Source organism: Schistocerca serialis, chromosome 2 (genome assembly GCF_023864345.2).
Source record: "Schistocerca serialis cubense isolate TAMUIC-IGC-003099 chromosome 2, iqSchSeri2.2, whole genome shotgun sequence".
Taxonomy (NCBI): domain Eukaryota; kingdom Metazoa; phylum Arthropoda; class Insecta; order Orthoptera; family Acrididae; genus Schistocerca; species Schistocerca serialis.
In genome coordinates this window covers 985655072-985674042 of record NC_064639.1, presented here as the reverse complement: position 1 = coordinate 985674042, position 18971 = coordinate 985655072, and the positions used below count along the sequence as shown (strand labels likewise).

The 18971-nt window shown below is 37.9% G+C and overlaps 1 protein-coding gene across 1 annotated transcript in view; it reads left to right on the top strand.

Moving 5' to 3' along the window:
- Positions 1–18971, top strand: part of LOC126458407 (spermatogenesis-associated protein 20) — a 289730-nt gene that overhangs the window by 79127 nt on the left and 191632 nt on the right. The window contains exons 9-10 of the mRNA XM_050095424.1: positions 925–1093; positions 10646–10854. Of these exons, the coding sequence (XP_049951381.1) occupies positions 925–1093; positions 10646–10854 (378 nt within the window). The remainder of the gene's footprint in view (positions 1–924; positions 1094–10645; positions 10855–18971) is intronic.

Here is an 18971-nt window from a genome sequence, read left to right as displayed (position 1 = left end):
CACCTCATCTTTGTTTTTTATATATATATATATATATATATATATATATATATATATATATATATATATATATATATATATATATATATATATATATATATTTTCCAGTTCTTCAAATCCAGGTATCTACAAACTTTCTCATGGCCATTGCAATAAATTTTATATCAGTCAAACAGACAGGCAGGAATTTTGAAATCAGATTTAAAAAACACACATGAAGTGGCAAAAGCAACCAATCTGCATTCAACATGCATTTAAAAAGCCAAGCACATAAATCAGAAGATATTGAAAATAACTGAAGAATTCTACACAATGTATGTAAAGGACATACATTGAATATTTTGGAGGAAAAAATTGACACTCATACAGAAAAATACCCAAAAGACATCTTCAATGAACAAACAAATAGGAAAAGAGCGTATTTTATGTAAAGATCACAAAATAGTATCTCTGAAAAATTAAACATAATCACTGACTTTCTGCAAAACAGAAATTCCATTGAAAACATATAGTATAACTGGAGCTGAAGTAGTGAAAAAGCTTTGCAAGATCACACAAATAATAAATAAACATATAGATAAAACAATCATATCACAACAAAAAGATAAGGCATTTATGCTCCAATATTTCATATGGACGATATCGTACCAACTAAGATGTAAGCATAAGGTGGCATTTGCAGACATGGACTAACATAGATATAAAGAATGATATTATACATATTATACCATCTTCCCAGGTAAACTTGATAATGGCAAAAAGCCAAAACAAGCTTGTCATGTAACTTGTTTCACTGTGAGTAAATAAATAAATAAATAAATAAATAGTGCAACAACAAACTTGTACTTAAAATAAGGAAATAAGAAATAAAATAAAAGTTAATATTATTTGTTAAAGCTTCTTAAGTGCTATGTACGGTTGCAGGGTTGATGATATCAGGATATTCTAAAGCTTATGAAGCCTTACAAGATAAATCATATGCTGAGAGAGCTATTAAGGCAGCAAATTTCATAAAGAAACACTTATACAATCCCCAAACTCAGACACTGTTACGAAGTTGCTACAGAGGTGAAGATGGCAGTGTAGTTCAAATGTAAGTTTTACTATCATAAAGTTTGAGTTGTATATTTATTTAATAATTTCGTAGTTGTTTGCCAACCTTGCATGTTGAAATCGCTTAGTTTTCTGTTGAAAAAATCATTAACCACATATGTTTTAGGTGTGAGACTACTTCAGTAACAAATGAAAATGAGTGTTTTATTCATTGAAAAAATAAGTGTGAATCCTGGCAGACAAGGCCTTTTCTAAAGCAGTCTCTTTCAATTGTATACAGTTGGCCGACAATTATGCCATGTCTGGAAGTTACGCTGGAACTTGTATTTTGAAATTGCCCTTATAACAAACACCCTCTACCCCACCCTGAATGATCTCTTGTAATTAAAAGAAATTTATCACATTTCTTTGATTTAACTCTAAGCTACCTGTCTTCTGCTTGGTTGGTTGGTTGATTTTTGGGGAGGGGACCAAACAGTGAAGTCTACGGTCCTGTTGGATGAAGGAAGGATAGCAAAGGAAATCGCCCTTACCCTTTCAAAGGAATCATCCCACCATTTCTCTGAACTGATTTAGGGAAATCTTGGGAAACCTAAATCAGGATGGCTGGACATGGATTTGAACAGTCATCCTCCCAAATGTGAGTCCAGTGTGCTAACCATTGTGCCATCTCGTGCGGTTGTCTTTGGTTGCCAGTGACTATCAGCATTGACTAGCACTGTAAAAAATGTTGCTTCTCGTCTTACACTATTATGATGCTGTTTTTATCTAATATTTCAAATAAAGCATTTATGTAACTTTACACGGACTACTATCAGTTCAATACTTGCAGATAAAGCCTGTGTGCCACTACATTAGAGTTAATCGGTAACAGTGCAGGTTTTGGCATCAGAGTATAAAGCTTCTGTAAGAGCCTGCAAAAGTAGGACGTGTGAGTGAGTGCATACCTTGCAGTGCTCAGTACACACATTACACGTCAGCTTACTCCGTGCAAGGCCACAGGCAGTCAATAAAAGTTGTTCGTGTTAAATCAACACCATCTATTGCTCTGTCACCATCATTAGTGACTTCTGCGTACAAATGTTTAATAAGTGGAGTAGCTGGTTACTCAGTCATAATGTACACACAGCAAGACTTGGATTTTCATTTTGTTACAGACTAATTACAATTAAAACTTTGGGAATTAAAAGCATAACTTATGCAGAAGATAGAAGTGATGTGAGTCAAGCAAATAGCAGCCCTCAGACAGAACCACTGAAACTGCAATGTACCCAGTGGTAGCTAGGAACTTTTCTTTGACCCCTACAGTTCTGGTTTTTTGCAAATCATTTGCACTTACGACAAATTTAAACAATCACTTGTGCAATGGTACAAGAAGAAAAACACAGCTAAGTTTTGCAGGAAGCAACTCCATAGCAAACACATTTTAAGCTGAGAATCCATGAAACATTTTGTGGGTCGCATTAGGAAAATTAATGTTAACATGTATGAGCTCAGTGACAACAATGAGGGAGAATTGTTTGAAGCTGGGCAAAGGATATTAGATACATTTTTGAATGGGCTGCAGGGTGATGGGCAAACAATAAGATTGGCATGCTGTGAGACATTTGAAGAAGCAATACAATTGAGAGATTGATTTGTTGAAGAGCTACAGAGACCTAAAATTAATTACAAATAGATTGGTGCGTATTTGAAGAAGTGTGCTCAGGAAAAAACTATTTTTCATGTTTATTCATCAACCACTGATCGTGTATATCACTTAGAGTTTGATGTGTATACAGTAATAATATTTTATTTTGAAAAATAACTATTGCATTTAAATTTTACATTAAAAATTAAACAATGGAAACTCCAGGTTGAAATATCAACAATGTAGGAAAAGATAGTTTGCTACTTTTCTTAAAGATGACATATTAAGTTGCAGACCAATTCATTCAAACAAGCAAGAACGCCTCATGCACAAATGACTGCTAGCTCCACCAGCTCAGACGAGAAGAAATACACACCATTCATTCACACAAGCAACATCATCTCGCACACACATGACTGCCAATGCTGGAAGCTCGAACTAGAATGTATTCTGGTCTGATGTGCCAAAGTTGGCTGTCATGTGCATGAGATGTGCTTGCGTATGTGAATGAATGGTGTGTTTCTCTTACTTTTTTGATGAAGGCTGTGCCTTTCTGTAACTTAACGTGTCATCTTTATGGTAAGTAAGAATCTTATCTTTTCATACATTGTTTACATTAAAAATTAAATGTGTGGTTTATAACAATACCGGAGAAGGAAAGTTGCTGCTTACCATGTAGCGGAGGTGCTGAGTCACGATAGGCACAATAAAAAGATTCACACAGTTTGGTTTAGAAACAATGTGGTTTAGAAACGTGCTATTATAACTATGTAGGGACTTCCTTAATCTAGTATATTCTAAAACTATATTATTTATATTCTTTGTTCCCTAGCAGTGGATAGAACTTCTGTAAGTTAAAGTCTCTGGCTGTGTTTTTTTTTACTATGTAGAGACAGGCTTTAATAAGGAGGGAAGGTACTGATGATATTTTTAGATCTTTGAAATGTGGCTGGCATGACTGTTGGAATGCTTGCAATTGTTCTCATTACTTTTTTTATTTCATAAACACTGTTTTCACACCAGAATAGTTGTCCCATAAGATATTTCTATAAGTTAAGCGAGAATGGAAGAAAGTATAAAATGAAGACTAAACTTGTTCCTTACTGACACATGGTTTTAATTTGCATTGTAAGTAAATTACACATGATAGTTTAATGCACAATTGGTCTGTGAGTGCATCTCATTTCAGCTGTGGAGCCAAATGAATTCGTAGTAGGCTGACAGATTCACTCTCATGTACCTTTTTATTTAGTTAATGGAGGTAGAAGTATATTGTCTCTGTTTTGTTCTCATTTTTCTGTAGCCACTGTGTAAACGTATCAACCAGTCAGTGTTTCCTTTTCACTACATCTGCATTAGTATCACTCACTATCAGGGTTTTATTATCAACATATAGTCTTGTAGGGAAAAGAACTAGGTAGTTCATTTATGTATCTAAGAAAAAGGGGCCAAGACAGAACCTTCTGGCACTCCTGTAGTAAAAAGTAGGACACTGGACCTACAAATACTTACAGTGGCAATTTGTTTTCTGTCTAAGAGATATGATTTGGTTAACAATAGTTCATTATCCTTGATTCCATAGCTTTCAAATCTAAGCATTAGGATGTCATGTGATACAGTGCCATATGCTTTGCTGAGATCAACAAGTCCCAGCACAGGTAAAAAAATAACTTTCAAACCATTCCAAAATATCTCTGACTGGACATTTTACAGCTCAAGTGGTGGATAGAACACGATGAAAGCCATACATCAAAGAAGAGGTTAGATAATTGTTCTCAAAGTAGCTGAATAGTTGCTCTTTCATGCAGTGCTTAGTGACCTTAGATATTATGGGAATGATGGGTATTGGCCTACAGCTGTCAGGACTGTTTTTATAAATTGGAAAAACAATTGTAGATTTCAAAGCATCAGGGAAATATCCAGCTTGAAGCATTAAGTTTATAAGGTAAGTCAGAGGGGACATTTTAATGTCAGTGGTGTGTTTCAGGATGTAATTTAAGAAAATGTAGGTACTTTTACTATGTGTGTTACCTAGTTTAGATACAATGTTGGTTTCAATCTAGCAACTAATCTGAGTCCACTTGATAGTTGTGCCTCTCAAATCAGATAGGCCTGTATTATCCAAGGTATTGTCAGAACGATTTTCATCTATTTATGAGGTAACAGATTTTCCACGATTTTCACTGTTTGTGAAAAAATTACTTAGCACCTCAGGTGATACTGGAGTCGCTTGCTTGTTCCTGTGTTTCATTGATATGGAGGTATTTTTTTTTGCTCTGTGTCTCTGTTCCGTAACAGGATCACCACCTTTTACCATGTATGAAGCAGGAAGTTTATCTGTGAATTCTTTTAGGTCAGGTGTATCAGTGTGGTTTATTCTGGTGCATGATCAGTTTTGACCATCAGAGTTACTTGTGGTCAACATTTATTAAATTAGAGTGTCATTAAACATATCAAATGCACTGTTAGTGTTGTCACAATTACTCAGACTTTTATACTCAACTTTGGATAACTTGTCCCTCGAGCATAATGCGATCTGCTTTTAATATCTAAACTTCTTAACCTAGGAGGTTTACTTTACACCATAATTAACACTTTCAAGACAGAGATTTAGGAACCAGGTTTTAAATTCTGGAGATACTAAAAGGTATCAGATAGACTATATAATGGTAAGACAGAGATTTAGGAAACAGGTTTTAAATTGTAAGACATTTCCAGGGGCAGATGTGGACTCTGACCACAATCTATTGGTTATGAACTGTAGATTAAAACTGAAGAAACTGCAAAAAGGTGGGAATTAAAGGAGATGGGACCTGGATAAACTGAAAGAACCAGAGGCTGTACAGAGTTTCAGGGAGAGCATAAGGGAGCAATTGACAGGAATGGGGGAAAGAAATACTGTAGAAGATGAATGGGTAGCTTTGAGGGATGAAATAGTGAAGGCAGCAGTGGATCAAGTAGATAAAAAGACGAGGGCTAGTAAAAATCCTTGGTTGACAGAAGAAATATTGAATTTAATTGATGAAGGGAGAAAATATAAAAATGCAGTAAATGAAGCAGGCAAAAAGGAATACAAACGTCTCAAAAATGAGATCGACAGGAAGTGCAAAATGGCTAAGCAGGGATGGCTAGAGGACAAATGTAAGGATGTAGAGGCTTATCTCACTAGGGGTAAGATATATACTTCCTACAGGAAAATTAAAGAGACCTTTGGAGAAAAGAGAACCACTTGTATGAATATCAAAAGCTCAGATGGAAACACAGTTCTAAGCAAAGAAGGGAAATCAGAAAGGTGGAAGGAGTATATAGAGGGTCTATACAAGGGCGATGTACTTGAGGACAATGTTATGGAAACGGAAGTGGATGTAGATGAAGATGAAATGGGAGATACAATACTGCGTGAAGAGTTTGACAGAGCACTGAAAAACCTGAGTTGAAACAAGGCCCCGGGAGTAGACAACATTCCATTAGAACTACTGATGGCCTTGGGAGAGCCAGTCTGACAAAACTCTACCATCTGGTGAGCAAGATGTATGAGACAGGCGAAATACCCTCAGACTTAAAGAAGAATATAATAATTCCAATCCCAAAGAAAGCAGGTGTTGACAGATGTGAAAATTACCGAACTATCAGTTTAATAAGTCATGGCTGCAAAATACTAACATGAATTCTTTGCAGTGGAATGGAAAAACTAGTAGAAGCCGATCTCAGGGAAGATCATTTTGGATTCCGTAGAAATATCGGAACATGTGAGGCAATACTGACCCTACGACTTATCTTAGAAGCTAGATTAAGGAAAGGCAAACCTACATTTCTAGCATTTGTGGCCTTAGAGAAAGCTTTTGACAATGTTGACCGGAATACTCTCTTTCAAATTCTGAAGGTGGCAGGGGTAAAATACAGGGAGCGAAAAGCTATTTACAGTGTGTACAGAAACCAGATGGCAGTTATTAGAGTCGAGGAACATGAAAGGGAAGCAGTGGTTGGGAAGGGAGTGAGACAGGGTTGTAGCCTCTCCCTGATGTTATTCAATCTGTATATTGAGCAAGCAGTAAAGGAAACAAAAGAAAAATTCATAGTAGGTATTAAAATCCATGGAGAAGAAATAAAAACTTTGAGGTTCGCTGATGACATTGTAATTCTGTCAGAAACAGCAAAGGACTTGGAAGAGCAGTTGAACGGAATGGATAGTGTCTTGAAAGGAGGATATTAGATGAACATCAACAAAAGCAAAACGAGGATAATGGAATGTAGTCAAATTAAGTCGGGTGGTGCTGAGGGAATTAGATTAGGAAATGAGGCACTTAAATTAGTAAAGGAGTTTTGCTATTTGGGAGCAAAATAACTGATGATGGTCGATGTAGAGAGGATATAAAATGTAGACTGGCAATGGCAAGGAAAGCGTTTCTGAAGAAGAGAAATTTGTTAACATCGAGTATAGGTTTAAGTGTCAGGAAGTCGTTTCTGAAAGTATTTGTATGGAGTGTAGCCATGTATGGAAGTGAAACGTGGACGATAAATAGTTTGGACCAGAAGAGAATAGAAGCTTTCGAAATGTGGTGCTACAGAAGACTGCTGAAGATTAGATGGGTAGATCACATTACTAATGAGGAAGTATTGAATAGGATTGGGGAGAAGAGAAGTTTGTGGCACAACCTGACTAGAAGAAGGGATCGGTTGGTAGGACATGTTCTGAGGCATCAAGGGATCACCAGTTTAGTATTGGAGGGCAGCGTGGAGGGTAAAAATCGTAGAGGGAGACCAAGAGATGAATACACTAAGCAGATTCAGAAGGATGTAGGTTGCAGTAGGTACTGGGAGATGAAGAACCTTGCACAGGATAGAGTAGCATGGAGAGCTGCATGAAACCAGTCTCAGGACTGAAGACCACAACAACAACAACCTTGCACCGTGATACCAATTTCAATTTTTTGCTGAGTTTTTACTAGCTGTAACACATCTGTGATTTTTGAATAAATGATGAAATTCATTACCACACATTATTGTATATACATTGTATTGCACATGTAACTTTCTTCATTTGTACAACTTTTATACAATGTATTGAAGAGGATTACGATTTTTAATCATATATGCCAATTACATATTATTTTGTTCCTATTTTGGAGGTTTTAACGTTTTCCTCGATTCTGAGTTTCCATCAGTTTTGTGTTTTTTGTCTGGACCACACAAAAACGTACAGTAGGGGTTTCATTGTGCAGGGTGTCCCACTCAAACCTCCCTGATTTCTAAGACCCAGGGAAAAAAAAAAAATAATAATAATACCTGCTGTAGATGCTACAGTGAAAAATGCACCACATTGTAGAACATCTCAAAGAATTTATTTGTTTATCATCAATATACCTCTACATGTGAACCATTTGTAGCACAAAGAATATCGAGTCTATATTCAATTTCTTGCCAAGTTCTTTGTAACATTTCCTCTGTTATTGTTGCAATCACATTAGCGATACAATGTCCCAATGTGGGAATATCGTCCACTTTGGTTGCATACACGCGGTCCTTCATTAATCCCCACATGAAGAAATCAAGTGGCGTAATGTCAGGTGAACGTGGTGGCTAGGCAATGGGTCCTCCACATCTGAACCAATGATTGGGAAATTTCCTATCCAGGAACTTGCGAACAGCCGTTGACCAATGCGGTGGAGCTCCATCTTGTTGAAATATGATGTTGGGTTGCAAGTCTTATATCTGAGGGTACACAAACTGCTCCAACATGTCCAGATACACTGACCCATTCACTGTTTGCTCTGCAAAGAAGAACAGTCCAACAATCCTGTTGTGCATTAGCCCGCACCAGATGTTTAGTTTAGGTCTATCACAAACATATTCAATGACAACGTGCAGGTTTTGGATCCCCAAATTCAAACATTATGCCTATTAACCCTTCCTGATAGATGAAAGGTTGCCTCATCTGAGAATAAACATCTTTCCAGGAAATTGGCATCCATATCAATACGCTACAGCATATCCGCAGCAAATTGTTGTCGGCGTGGTTTGTCGTTCGGCGTTAGATGTTGCAGAATTTGCACTTTGTAAGCACACATACAAAGACGCTAGTGAACTACATGATGCAATGTTGATCGAGGTACATCATGTTGCCTAGATGCTTGACAAATTGACTTACTTGGACTTCTGAGAAACTTTTTTCTGATGTCCTCCACTGTCTCTTCTGAAACTCCATAACGTGCACCGCCAGAATGTTTCAGAACACTTCCTGTTGCCAGAAACTTCCTACACCATTCCTTAATTGTTTTCACATCAGGTGGATCACATTCATACACATGATGATAATTTCTTTGCACAGTAATCGGCAATTTTGTTTCTGCAAATCACACTACTGCTTGAGATCTCTGCTGTGGAGTCTCCATTTTCGCTTCATGCGACCTTGCTGCACTCTGGCAATGATACTTGTCACTTCTGATGTGGGAATATAAATTCTGTGAGATTCTCTACAATGTGGTGCAATTTCTGTTCTCGTATCTACTGTGGTTTTTCTCTCCTGGGTCCTTGAAATCAGGGAGATTTGAGTGGGACACCCTGTGTATATGAAATAGCCACTTTCCACTCTCATAAATAATGTTGTGCACAATTGCCAGAATAACAGTGCCGTAGTAATATTAATTAATATATCTGCCGTTTAATAGTTTACTATTTCCTTAATGTTTATGTGAATGGAGCTAAGTTTGCTTTAGTTACTGGAAAAGTTTTAGCTCAACTGCAATTAAACTTTGGTAGCTAGAAGTTTTATAACAGAACCGACAGTAGAACATGATCTCTAACTGCCTGTTTAAGATTCCTTGGAAAGATTGTTGTTCACAATAGAGTCTTGAAACTTGGTACAGCTGCATTATTTAATGAAGGTAATCAAGCACTGTAATTAGAACTCTTTATTAACAAATACAAATGATACTTAACCTAATATGAAATTTAGTTTTTAGTGAATAACTTGAAAACTAATAGAGTTTGCTTAATGGAGTCATGTAGTTAATGTTTTTACATTATCCTAAGGCAACATAAGAATTTTCATCTTTCTGAATCTAATATTTAGCACCTTCATTTTCTTGTAAAAATGCCGATTTTGACCAAAATATTGCCCTGATCAAATTGAGACTTGTAACTTTTGATTGTGACACATTTGCACATTCTGAGCAATTTTTAGCTTACAGTTTCGTTATTTAGTGCCACCTATTTTTTCTTAAAATAACATATTCATTTGATGATTCTGAGACTTCACAATGTTAACATTAATATTCTGAAGCATACACTGACAAAGTTTGGAAAAGTTACTTTAATTTTTAGTTTCATTCTTAGAGTATGACACAATAATTTATATGCTACACACAGGCACTTTATGACAACATGGCACTAGTAGTAGTGAACTGGGATAAGTCCCAGCACAGTTGCACTCGCTCACCTCCGTATCTCTCACAATGATGATACAGTGCTTGTTTGCTATAGGATGTCTCCTGCCAGAAGCCACCCAGCACCCTTGAACAGGCCACCAAAATCAATACGCACTTACAGTAAAGGTGTTGAGTCATCGACAGGCACATGAACAAGATTGAAAAATTTGCTAGCTTTAGGACAAATCCTTTCTCAAACTAGAATGTTCTCTCTCTCTCTCTCTCTCTCTCTCTCTCTCTGTATGGCTGCTCTGTGCCAGCACAATATATTAATTATGTTTATTCTGTATCGTGTTCATTGTGGCTGTCTAGTTCTTGCGCTCAAGGAATAGTACTTGAGATCAAGCAATTCGTATCTTATTGAACATATTCTGTTTATTTTTCATGTAGCATAGCTTTGTAAAACTTCAGAGAATGAAATATATTTCCCATACTAAGCACATCTTTCAGTAAATGGTTAACATACAAAAGGTTTGTACTTTGACCAGGCCAGAAGTGAATGTGCAGTTTCTTATGATGTATTCTGGTTTTGCAGTTCAAGTCCAATTTCTGGTTTTCTGGATGACTATGCATTTGTCGTCCAAGGCTTGCTGGACTTGTATGAAGCTAGTCTGGATGACAGGTGGCTAGAATGGGCAGAGAAACTTCAAGATCAACAAGATAAGTTGTTTTGGGATACTGAAAGTGCTGGATACTTCACTTCACCGGCAACTGATGCTTCAGCAATTCTCAGGTTAAAGGAAGGTAAGTTTCAACTTCCCTTGGGTCAGTATAGTGAGTTTGGCATCCATAGACATTGGCTCAGTATCTTGTGACATTAATGTATCTGGATACCTATAACTGTCAGAGGATATGAAGTATGTAGTGTATAAACTCTTCTATTCCAAAATAGTGTCTGTGGTGCTGGGAAAAAAGTTTTCTGTTTTAAACATATCAGTTTCTCAACTTATCCAAGATACGAGAGAAGCAGTTGCCACAAGATAACCACTTTATTCATAGTGTTCTCATTGTTCATTTTTTATGCGAGATAAATAGTGACCTGTTCAATAACAAGTTTTTCATCAGTTGTCGTAGTCAGGCATTCCAAGATTTAAGTTATGTGTATACACTGGAATGACATAACTGTATAATTTATTAAAATTTACAGGAATTTTCATTAACATTGAGGCTGTTCTGCAGTATTGTGAACTATTTGTGAAACAATGTTGACATTTAATGAAGTGATAATCAAGTATAAATTTATTATAAATTAAACTAAACTGGTTTTATGGATGTACAGAGAAATACAGAATAATCTTGACACAAGTACCAATAAACTACACTGATCAGTTAAACATTATAACCTACCCACCCTGAGATTAATGCCACTTGGTAGGGTTGCAGGCACATGACATGGTAAGGAAAGTATATAAGTGGAGCAAAGACAAACAAGGAAACATTCTAGTGATGGTATGGGCTGCAAATGGAGAAATCCACTGGCATAAATGACTTTAACAAAGGGAATAATGACAATATTATGAAAAGGATAGATTGATACTCTCCATATAGTGGTGATGTTGAGTCGTAGATAGTCACAATGAAAAGACTGTCAAACAAGTAAGCTCTTGGCCAAAAGTCCTTCTTTTGAATTAGAGCCACCCCCCCCCCCCACTTCCCTCCCCCCCCCCCCCCCCCCCCCCCCACACACACACATGTCCGCAGCTCGTGGTCTCGTGGTCGCGTTCTTGCTTCCCAAGCACGGGTTCCTGTCGGGGATTTTCACCTGCCTTGAGATGACTGGGTGTTTGTGTTGTCCTCATCATTTCATCCTCATTCATGAAAGTGGCGAAATTGTGCTGAGCAACGGTTGGGAATTTTTACGGGCGCTGATAACCGAGATGTTGAGTGCCGCACAAACCAAACGTCGTCATCATCATCATCATCATCATCATCATCATCATCCACACACACACACTCACTCACTCACGTGCGTGCGTGCAAATACAACTCACATGCACATGACCACTGTCTCTGGTTGCTGAGCCAGAGATAGCGGCCGTGTGTGTGAGCTACATTTATGTAAGTATGTGTGTGTATGATGTCTAATTCAGAAGAAGACCGTTTGGTCAAAAGCTTACATGTTTCACTGTCTTTTTGTTGTGCCTATCTGTCACTCAGCGTCTCTGCTATACGGTGAGCAGCAATGTGTTCTTTGTATAATTTTGTCATTATTCCCTCCTGGATTTTCCATTATTTGATTGACAAAGGGAAGTTTATTATGGCCTGATACCTGAGGATGAGCGTCTTGAAAAGTGAATTTGGTTGTTCCCAGTGAAGCCATGAGCAGATATCAAGGTGTTGGATGTCCACACCTCATCAGACAGGTGAGGAGGTCAGAGGCTTGCCTGCTGGATAGGTGGTGACCTCTGCCATATCCGATGACAGAGTACAATGCTTTTGCAGGTACAAGTGTTTTGGAGCATGTTCAGCCCCCATTTTTCAGCATTGGGCTCCGTGGCAGATGACTCCTACGTGTTCCCTTGTTGACCCACTGAGATCATCAGTTATGATTGATCTGTGGAGCAAGGGATAGATGAATCATCTTTCTGGTTACGCGAGATTGATGTTTGCGTCAGCACACACCATCATCCATATGAACAGCTGCTCAAAATAATGCACAGTGCTGCAGATGTAGGTGGTTGGGGTCAGTGTTATGCTATGGGGAACATTTGCCTGGGCTTCCACGAGACATACATTGGTAATCAGAAAAGGCAACTTGACAGCTGTGTGCTACATGAACATTATTGTGGACCACTTGCACCCCTTCACACTTGATGTATTTCCTAACGGCTTCCAGCAGGATAACTCTGCATGTTACAAGGTCACAATTGTGCTACAGTAGTTTGAGGAGCTTGATAGTGAACTCATATTGATGCCTTGGTCAACAAATTATCTTGATATGAAACCTACGGAATACGTGTGGGACACTACCACTAGCCGTTTCCTTGCCCACAAACCACTGGCTGATAATTTATGGGAATTGCATAATCTGCCCATAGACATCTGGTGTCATACGTATGTCTCTGGAAACCTATGAAGGATTTGTTGAAACTGTATCACAGAACTGCTGTTAGCATTCCAAAGGTGGACCATCATGCTATTAAGCAGGTGGTCATAATGTTTTGCCTCATCAGTATATATCCCAACCTTCAATTATGTTTCCTCCATTACTTCATTAAGGGGACCACACCGTGGTTCAGGTAGAAAAAAATCGATTTTCTGTTTTCATCATATTTCGATAGATTAAGGTTTTATTTAAGTACTCTGAAAAGGATTTTGCTGAAAAAAATTTTTTTTTGAGCATTTAAAGACCATTTTCGTACCATGTGTGTTTATGTGCCACACCCACTTTTCTGTCACCAACTTTTCTGCATATATTTTAGATCTTTATATCGCCTTCATTGCACATTAGGGATTTTTTATTTTTTTATTTTTTTTTTATTTTTTTTTTTACTCCGGAGTGTGTTGGCTATCCTTGGAATGCAATGGTCGGTATTCTTTTGTTTCTGCTGTTCGTAAACAACACGCTTTCAAACACGCAGTTAGTTTTGTTCAAGGGTGATTGTGAGTAGTCGCTATACTTATGTTTGCAGTGCTTGTTTATGTGTGTTTTGTTGTGTTATTGATGATGATGAAACATAAAGGCATTTTCAAGAAACGACAATTTAGAGGAAACAAGTTTATAAACCTTTCTGTACAAGAGGTTATGTCGCCTGGCGACGATGTTTCTAATTGTAATTTTTCAACAAGTGCATCATCAAAGAAGCTCTCACCATTTCAAGAGAGTTACAATGAATTTACTGTAAGTGACAAGGGGTGCAGTAACATTATTATAAATTTGAGAATATTATCAGATGTAATTTCTAAATTTGTACAACGTAGACAGTGTGGTGAGTCACAAAGTGTGAAAATTTGTGAGAGTGCCAGTGGGAGAAAAGGCCTAGCAGTTGCTTTGGATTTAATTTGCTCTAAATGCTCAGCTGTGAGGTCATTTATGAGTTCTTCAAAACCAGATGCAAGTGGCCTTTATGGAATCAATACTAGATTAGTTTATACCTTACGATCCATTGGCAAGGGCATGGCTGCAGGGAGAACATTTTGTTCAGTGGTGAACTTACATCAACCACCAAATAAATTTGAAAAACTGACTGCAATATTAGAGAAAGCTGCATGTGAGATCAGTGAGGAAAGCATGAAACTGGTTGCTAGGGAAGCAGTGGAAGAAAATAATGGATGTTCAGATATTGTAGTTGCACTTGATGGAAGTTGGCAGAAAAGAGGACATACTTCTCTGAATGGAGTAGTGACTGCCACGAGTGTAGACACCGGTAAAGTGTTGGATGTGGAGATAATGTCTAAATATTCCAAATGTTGTCCATGAACATAAAGAACACAACTGTCTGGCTAATTTTAGAGGAACAAGTGGTGGTATGGAAGTTCATGGAGTACAACAAATATTTCATTGCTCTGTAGAAACAAGAGGCGTACGTTACACCAAATATTTGGGCGATGGTGACAGTAAGGCATACAACAATGTGGTTAACTCTAAGCCATATGGAGATGCCATTATTAGCAAAATAGAATGTGTAGGCCATGTTCAAAAATGTTTGGGAACAAGGCTGAGAAAACTAGCTGTTGATATGAGAGGAAAAAATTGGAACATGGAAAATTGTTAACCGAACAGGGTTGGTTAACCAAAACTGAAATAGAAAACTTGCAGGTATACTATGGGCAGGCAATTAGGAGAAATAAAGAACATCTGGAGGCAATGAAGAGTGATGTTTGGGCTATACTTGTCCATAAGTCCTGTACTGATGACAAGCCATGTCATGGATTGTGTCCATCAGGAGAAAATTTGTGGTGCAAATACCATAGGGCTCAGGCAGCTGGAGAATCTTGTTCTCACCAGCATTCTCTTCCTGCTGCTGCTATTACAGTAATAATCCTATTTTCAGAGACTTGGCTCATCCTGACCTCCTAAGGAAATGTCTGCATGGGCAGGCACAGAACCCAAATGAATATTTTAACCGCATAATTTGGAACCGCCTTCCTAAAACTGTATTTCATGCATACAATGAAACTAGAAGTTCATGATGCTGTTATGACATTCAATTGTGGTAATATTGGAAAGTGTTGGGTACTGAAAAAGCTTGGACTTAATCATGGTGAAAATATGATCACTGGGCTGCAGCATTGCAAGAAAATGACGATAGCCAATGCAGACAGGTCTGCATCTAACAAGGCCAAGAAAGCAAGACAAACATCCAGGAAGGTGAAAAAGAAGCTGGAAGACCTGCTAGAGGCCAAAGAAGGGTCATCATATGCAGCAGGACAGTTTTAATTAACTGTAAGTAACAAATTTCAAAAGTTTTTTCATTAAAGTCAATTTCCCACAAACTAAAATTTTCTGTACATATGCCCCATTATATCAGAAACATTCATAGATAAATGAATGAAATTTTCAGAGACTCTGCATAACATAAAAAGCCACCTCTGGTACTACATTAATTAATGTTCCCCCATTAGGAAGTCCACAAAAAAATCTGCAGAATAAACGTAATATTTTTTTGTTAATAAATTTAAAGAAGTATTTCTTAAAAACTATAAAATGGATAAAGTAGCTTTTAGTACAGCTGACTCTATTAGCATCATGTAACGTACAGTAAAAATATTAAGGTCCTGCATCAAATAGTTTTTTCAGAAATGGGTCAAATACGTGCCTAAATTAACATGGGTTGGATAGGCAGGGTGTGGTCCCCTTAAGTTTACATCTGCTGTCTTAAAAATCTAGGAATAGTGCATGACTCATCTATCCTTCGTAGAGGTGTTGTGGATAAACTGTGGCCACACAAATTTCCTCAAAGTTTCCACATCATGTATGTTTTATATTAATTGCTAGACCACAACTGTTCTGAAATGCTTTTCTACAGTATTAGTCACCAAATTTTTCATTGTTTACAGTCATCCCGTTGTGCAGCTATTTCCCTCTTTGTCATCATCTTCAGATGTCAAAGTCTTACATTATTTTGTTTCCTTATGACCAGTTTGAGGAGTAGATCTCCATTGCCATGGAATGAGTCAGTACATGAAATTAACATAGATAAAATAAAGTGTAGACAAATCCTGTGCAGATGAAAAGCTGTGTTTATCAAATATATTACCATATTGAACAATATAACACAGGAATTAGCTTAAGTTTTTTCCACAAACTCCCTGACAGAATAGGAGTAATCTGAGTAATTCTTGAGGAAATTCTTCAGTTTAGTTGTGAACATGCAAGAATTACTGCTAAGACTTTTAATTTTTGTGGTAGCTTATTGAAAATGGATGTAGCAGTACACTGCACGTCTTTCTGCAATTTTTGTGGTATCTTATTGAAAATGGATCTAGCAGTACACTGCACGTCTTTCTGCACAGTAGTTAAGGAGGTGCGATCCAAATACACATTGGATTTGTGCTTAGTATTAACTGACGGGTTTCAGATAGATTATATAATGGTAAGACAGAGATTTAGGAAACAGGTTTTAAATTGTAAGACATTTCCAGGGGCAGATGTGGACTCTGACCACAATCTGTTGGTTATGAACTGTAGATTAAAACTGAAGAAACTGCAAAAAGGTGGGAATTTAAGAAGATGGGACCTGGATAAACTGACAAAACCAGAGGTTGTACAGAGTTTCAGGGAGAGCATAAGGGAACAATTGACAGGAATGGGGGAAAGAAATACAGTAGAAGAAGAATGGGTAGCTTTGAGAGATGAAGTAGTGAAGGCAGCAGAGGATCAAGTAGGTAAAAAGATGAGGGCTAGTAGAAATCCTTGGGTAACAGAAGAAATATTGAATTTAATTGATGAAAGGAGAAAATATAAAAATGCAGTAAATGAAGCAGGCAAAAAGGAATACAAACCTCTGAAAAATGATATCGACATGAAGTGCAAAATGGCTAAGCAGGGATGATTAGAGGACAAATGTAAGGATGTAGATGCTTATCTCACTAGGGGTAAGATAGATACTGCCTACAGGAAAATTAAAGAGACCTTTGGAGAAAAGAGAACCACTTGTATGAATATCAAAAGCTCAGATGGAAACACAGTTCTAAGCAAAGAAGGGAAATCAGAAAGGTGGAAGGACTATATAGAGGGTCTATACAAGGGCAGTGTACTTGAGGAAAATATTATGGAAATGGAAGATAATGTAGATGAAGATGAAATGGGAGATACGATACTGCATGAAGAGTTTGACAGAGCACTGAAAGACCTGAGTCGAAACAAGGCCCCGGGAGTAGACAACATTCCATTAGAACTACTGATGACCTTGGGAGAGCTAGTCCTGACAAAACTCTACCATCTGGTGAGCAAGATGTATGAGATGGGCGAAATACCCTCAGACTTCAAGACGAATATAATAATTCCAATCCCAAAGAAAGCAGGTGCTGACAGATGTGAAAATTACCGAACTATCAGTTTAATAAGTCACGGATGCAAAATACTAATGTGAATTCTTTACAGACGAATGGAAAAAGTGGTAGAAGCCGACTTCGGGGAAGATCATTTTGGATTCCGTAGAAATATCGGAACATGTGAGGCAATACTGACCCTACGACTTATCTTAGAAGCTAGATGAAGGAAAGGCAAACCTATGTTTCTAGCATTTGTAGACTTAGAGAAAGCTTTTGACAATGTTGACTGGAATACTCTCTTTCAAATTCTGAAGGTGGCAGGGGTAAAATACAGGGAGCGAAAGGCTATTTACAATTTGTACAGAAACCAGATGGCAGTTACAAGAGTCGAGGGACATGAAAGGGAAGCAGTGGTTGGGAAAGGGGTGAGACAGGGTTTTAGCCTCTCCCTGATGTTATTCAATCTGTATGTTGAGCAAGCAGTAAAGGAAACAAAAGAAAAATTCGGAGTAGGTATTAAAATCCATGGAGAAGAAATAAAAACTTTGAGGTTCACCGACGACATTGTAATTCTGTCAGAGACAGCAGAGGACTTAGCAGAGCAGTTGAACGCAATGGCCAGTGTCTTGAAAGGAGGATATAAGATGACCATCAACAAAAGCAAAACGAGGATAATGGAATGTAGTCAAATTAAGTCGGGTGATGCTGAGGGAATTAGATTAGGAAATGAGACACTTAAAGTAGTAAAGGAGTTTTGCTATTTGGGAGCAAACTAACTGATGATGGTCGATGTAGAGAGGATATGAAATGTAGACTGGCAATGCAAGGAAAGCGTTTCTGAAGAAGAGAAATTTGTTAACATTGAGTGTAGATTTAAGTGTCAGGAATTTGTTTCTGAAAGTACAAGTTCAAATGGCTCTGAGCACTATGGGACTTAACATCTATGGTCATCAGTCCCCTAGAACTTAGAACTACTTAAACCTAACTAACCTAAGGACAGCACACAACACCCAGCCATCACGAGGCAGAGAAAATCCCTGACCCCGCCGGGAATCGAACCCGGGAACCCGGGCGTGGGAAGCGAGAACGCTACCGCACGACCACGAGATGCGGGCTTTCTGAAAGTATTTGTGTGGAGTGTAGCCATGTATGGAAGTGAAACATGGACGATAAGTAGTTTGGACCAGAAGAGAATAGAAGCTTTTGAAATGTGGTGCTACTGAAGAATGCTGAAGATTAGATGGGTTGATCATATAACTAATGAGGAGGTATTGAATAGGCTTGGGGAGAAGAGAAGTTTGTGGCACAACTTGACTAGAAGAAGGGATCGGTTGGTAGGACATGTTCTGAGGCATCAAGGGATCACCAATTTAGTATTGGAGGGCAGCGTGGAGGGTAAAAATCGTAGAGGGAGACCAAGAGAT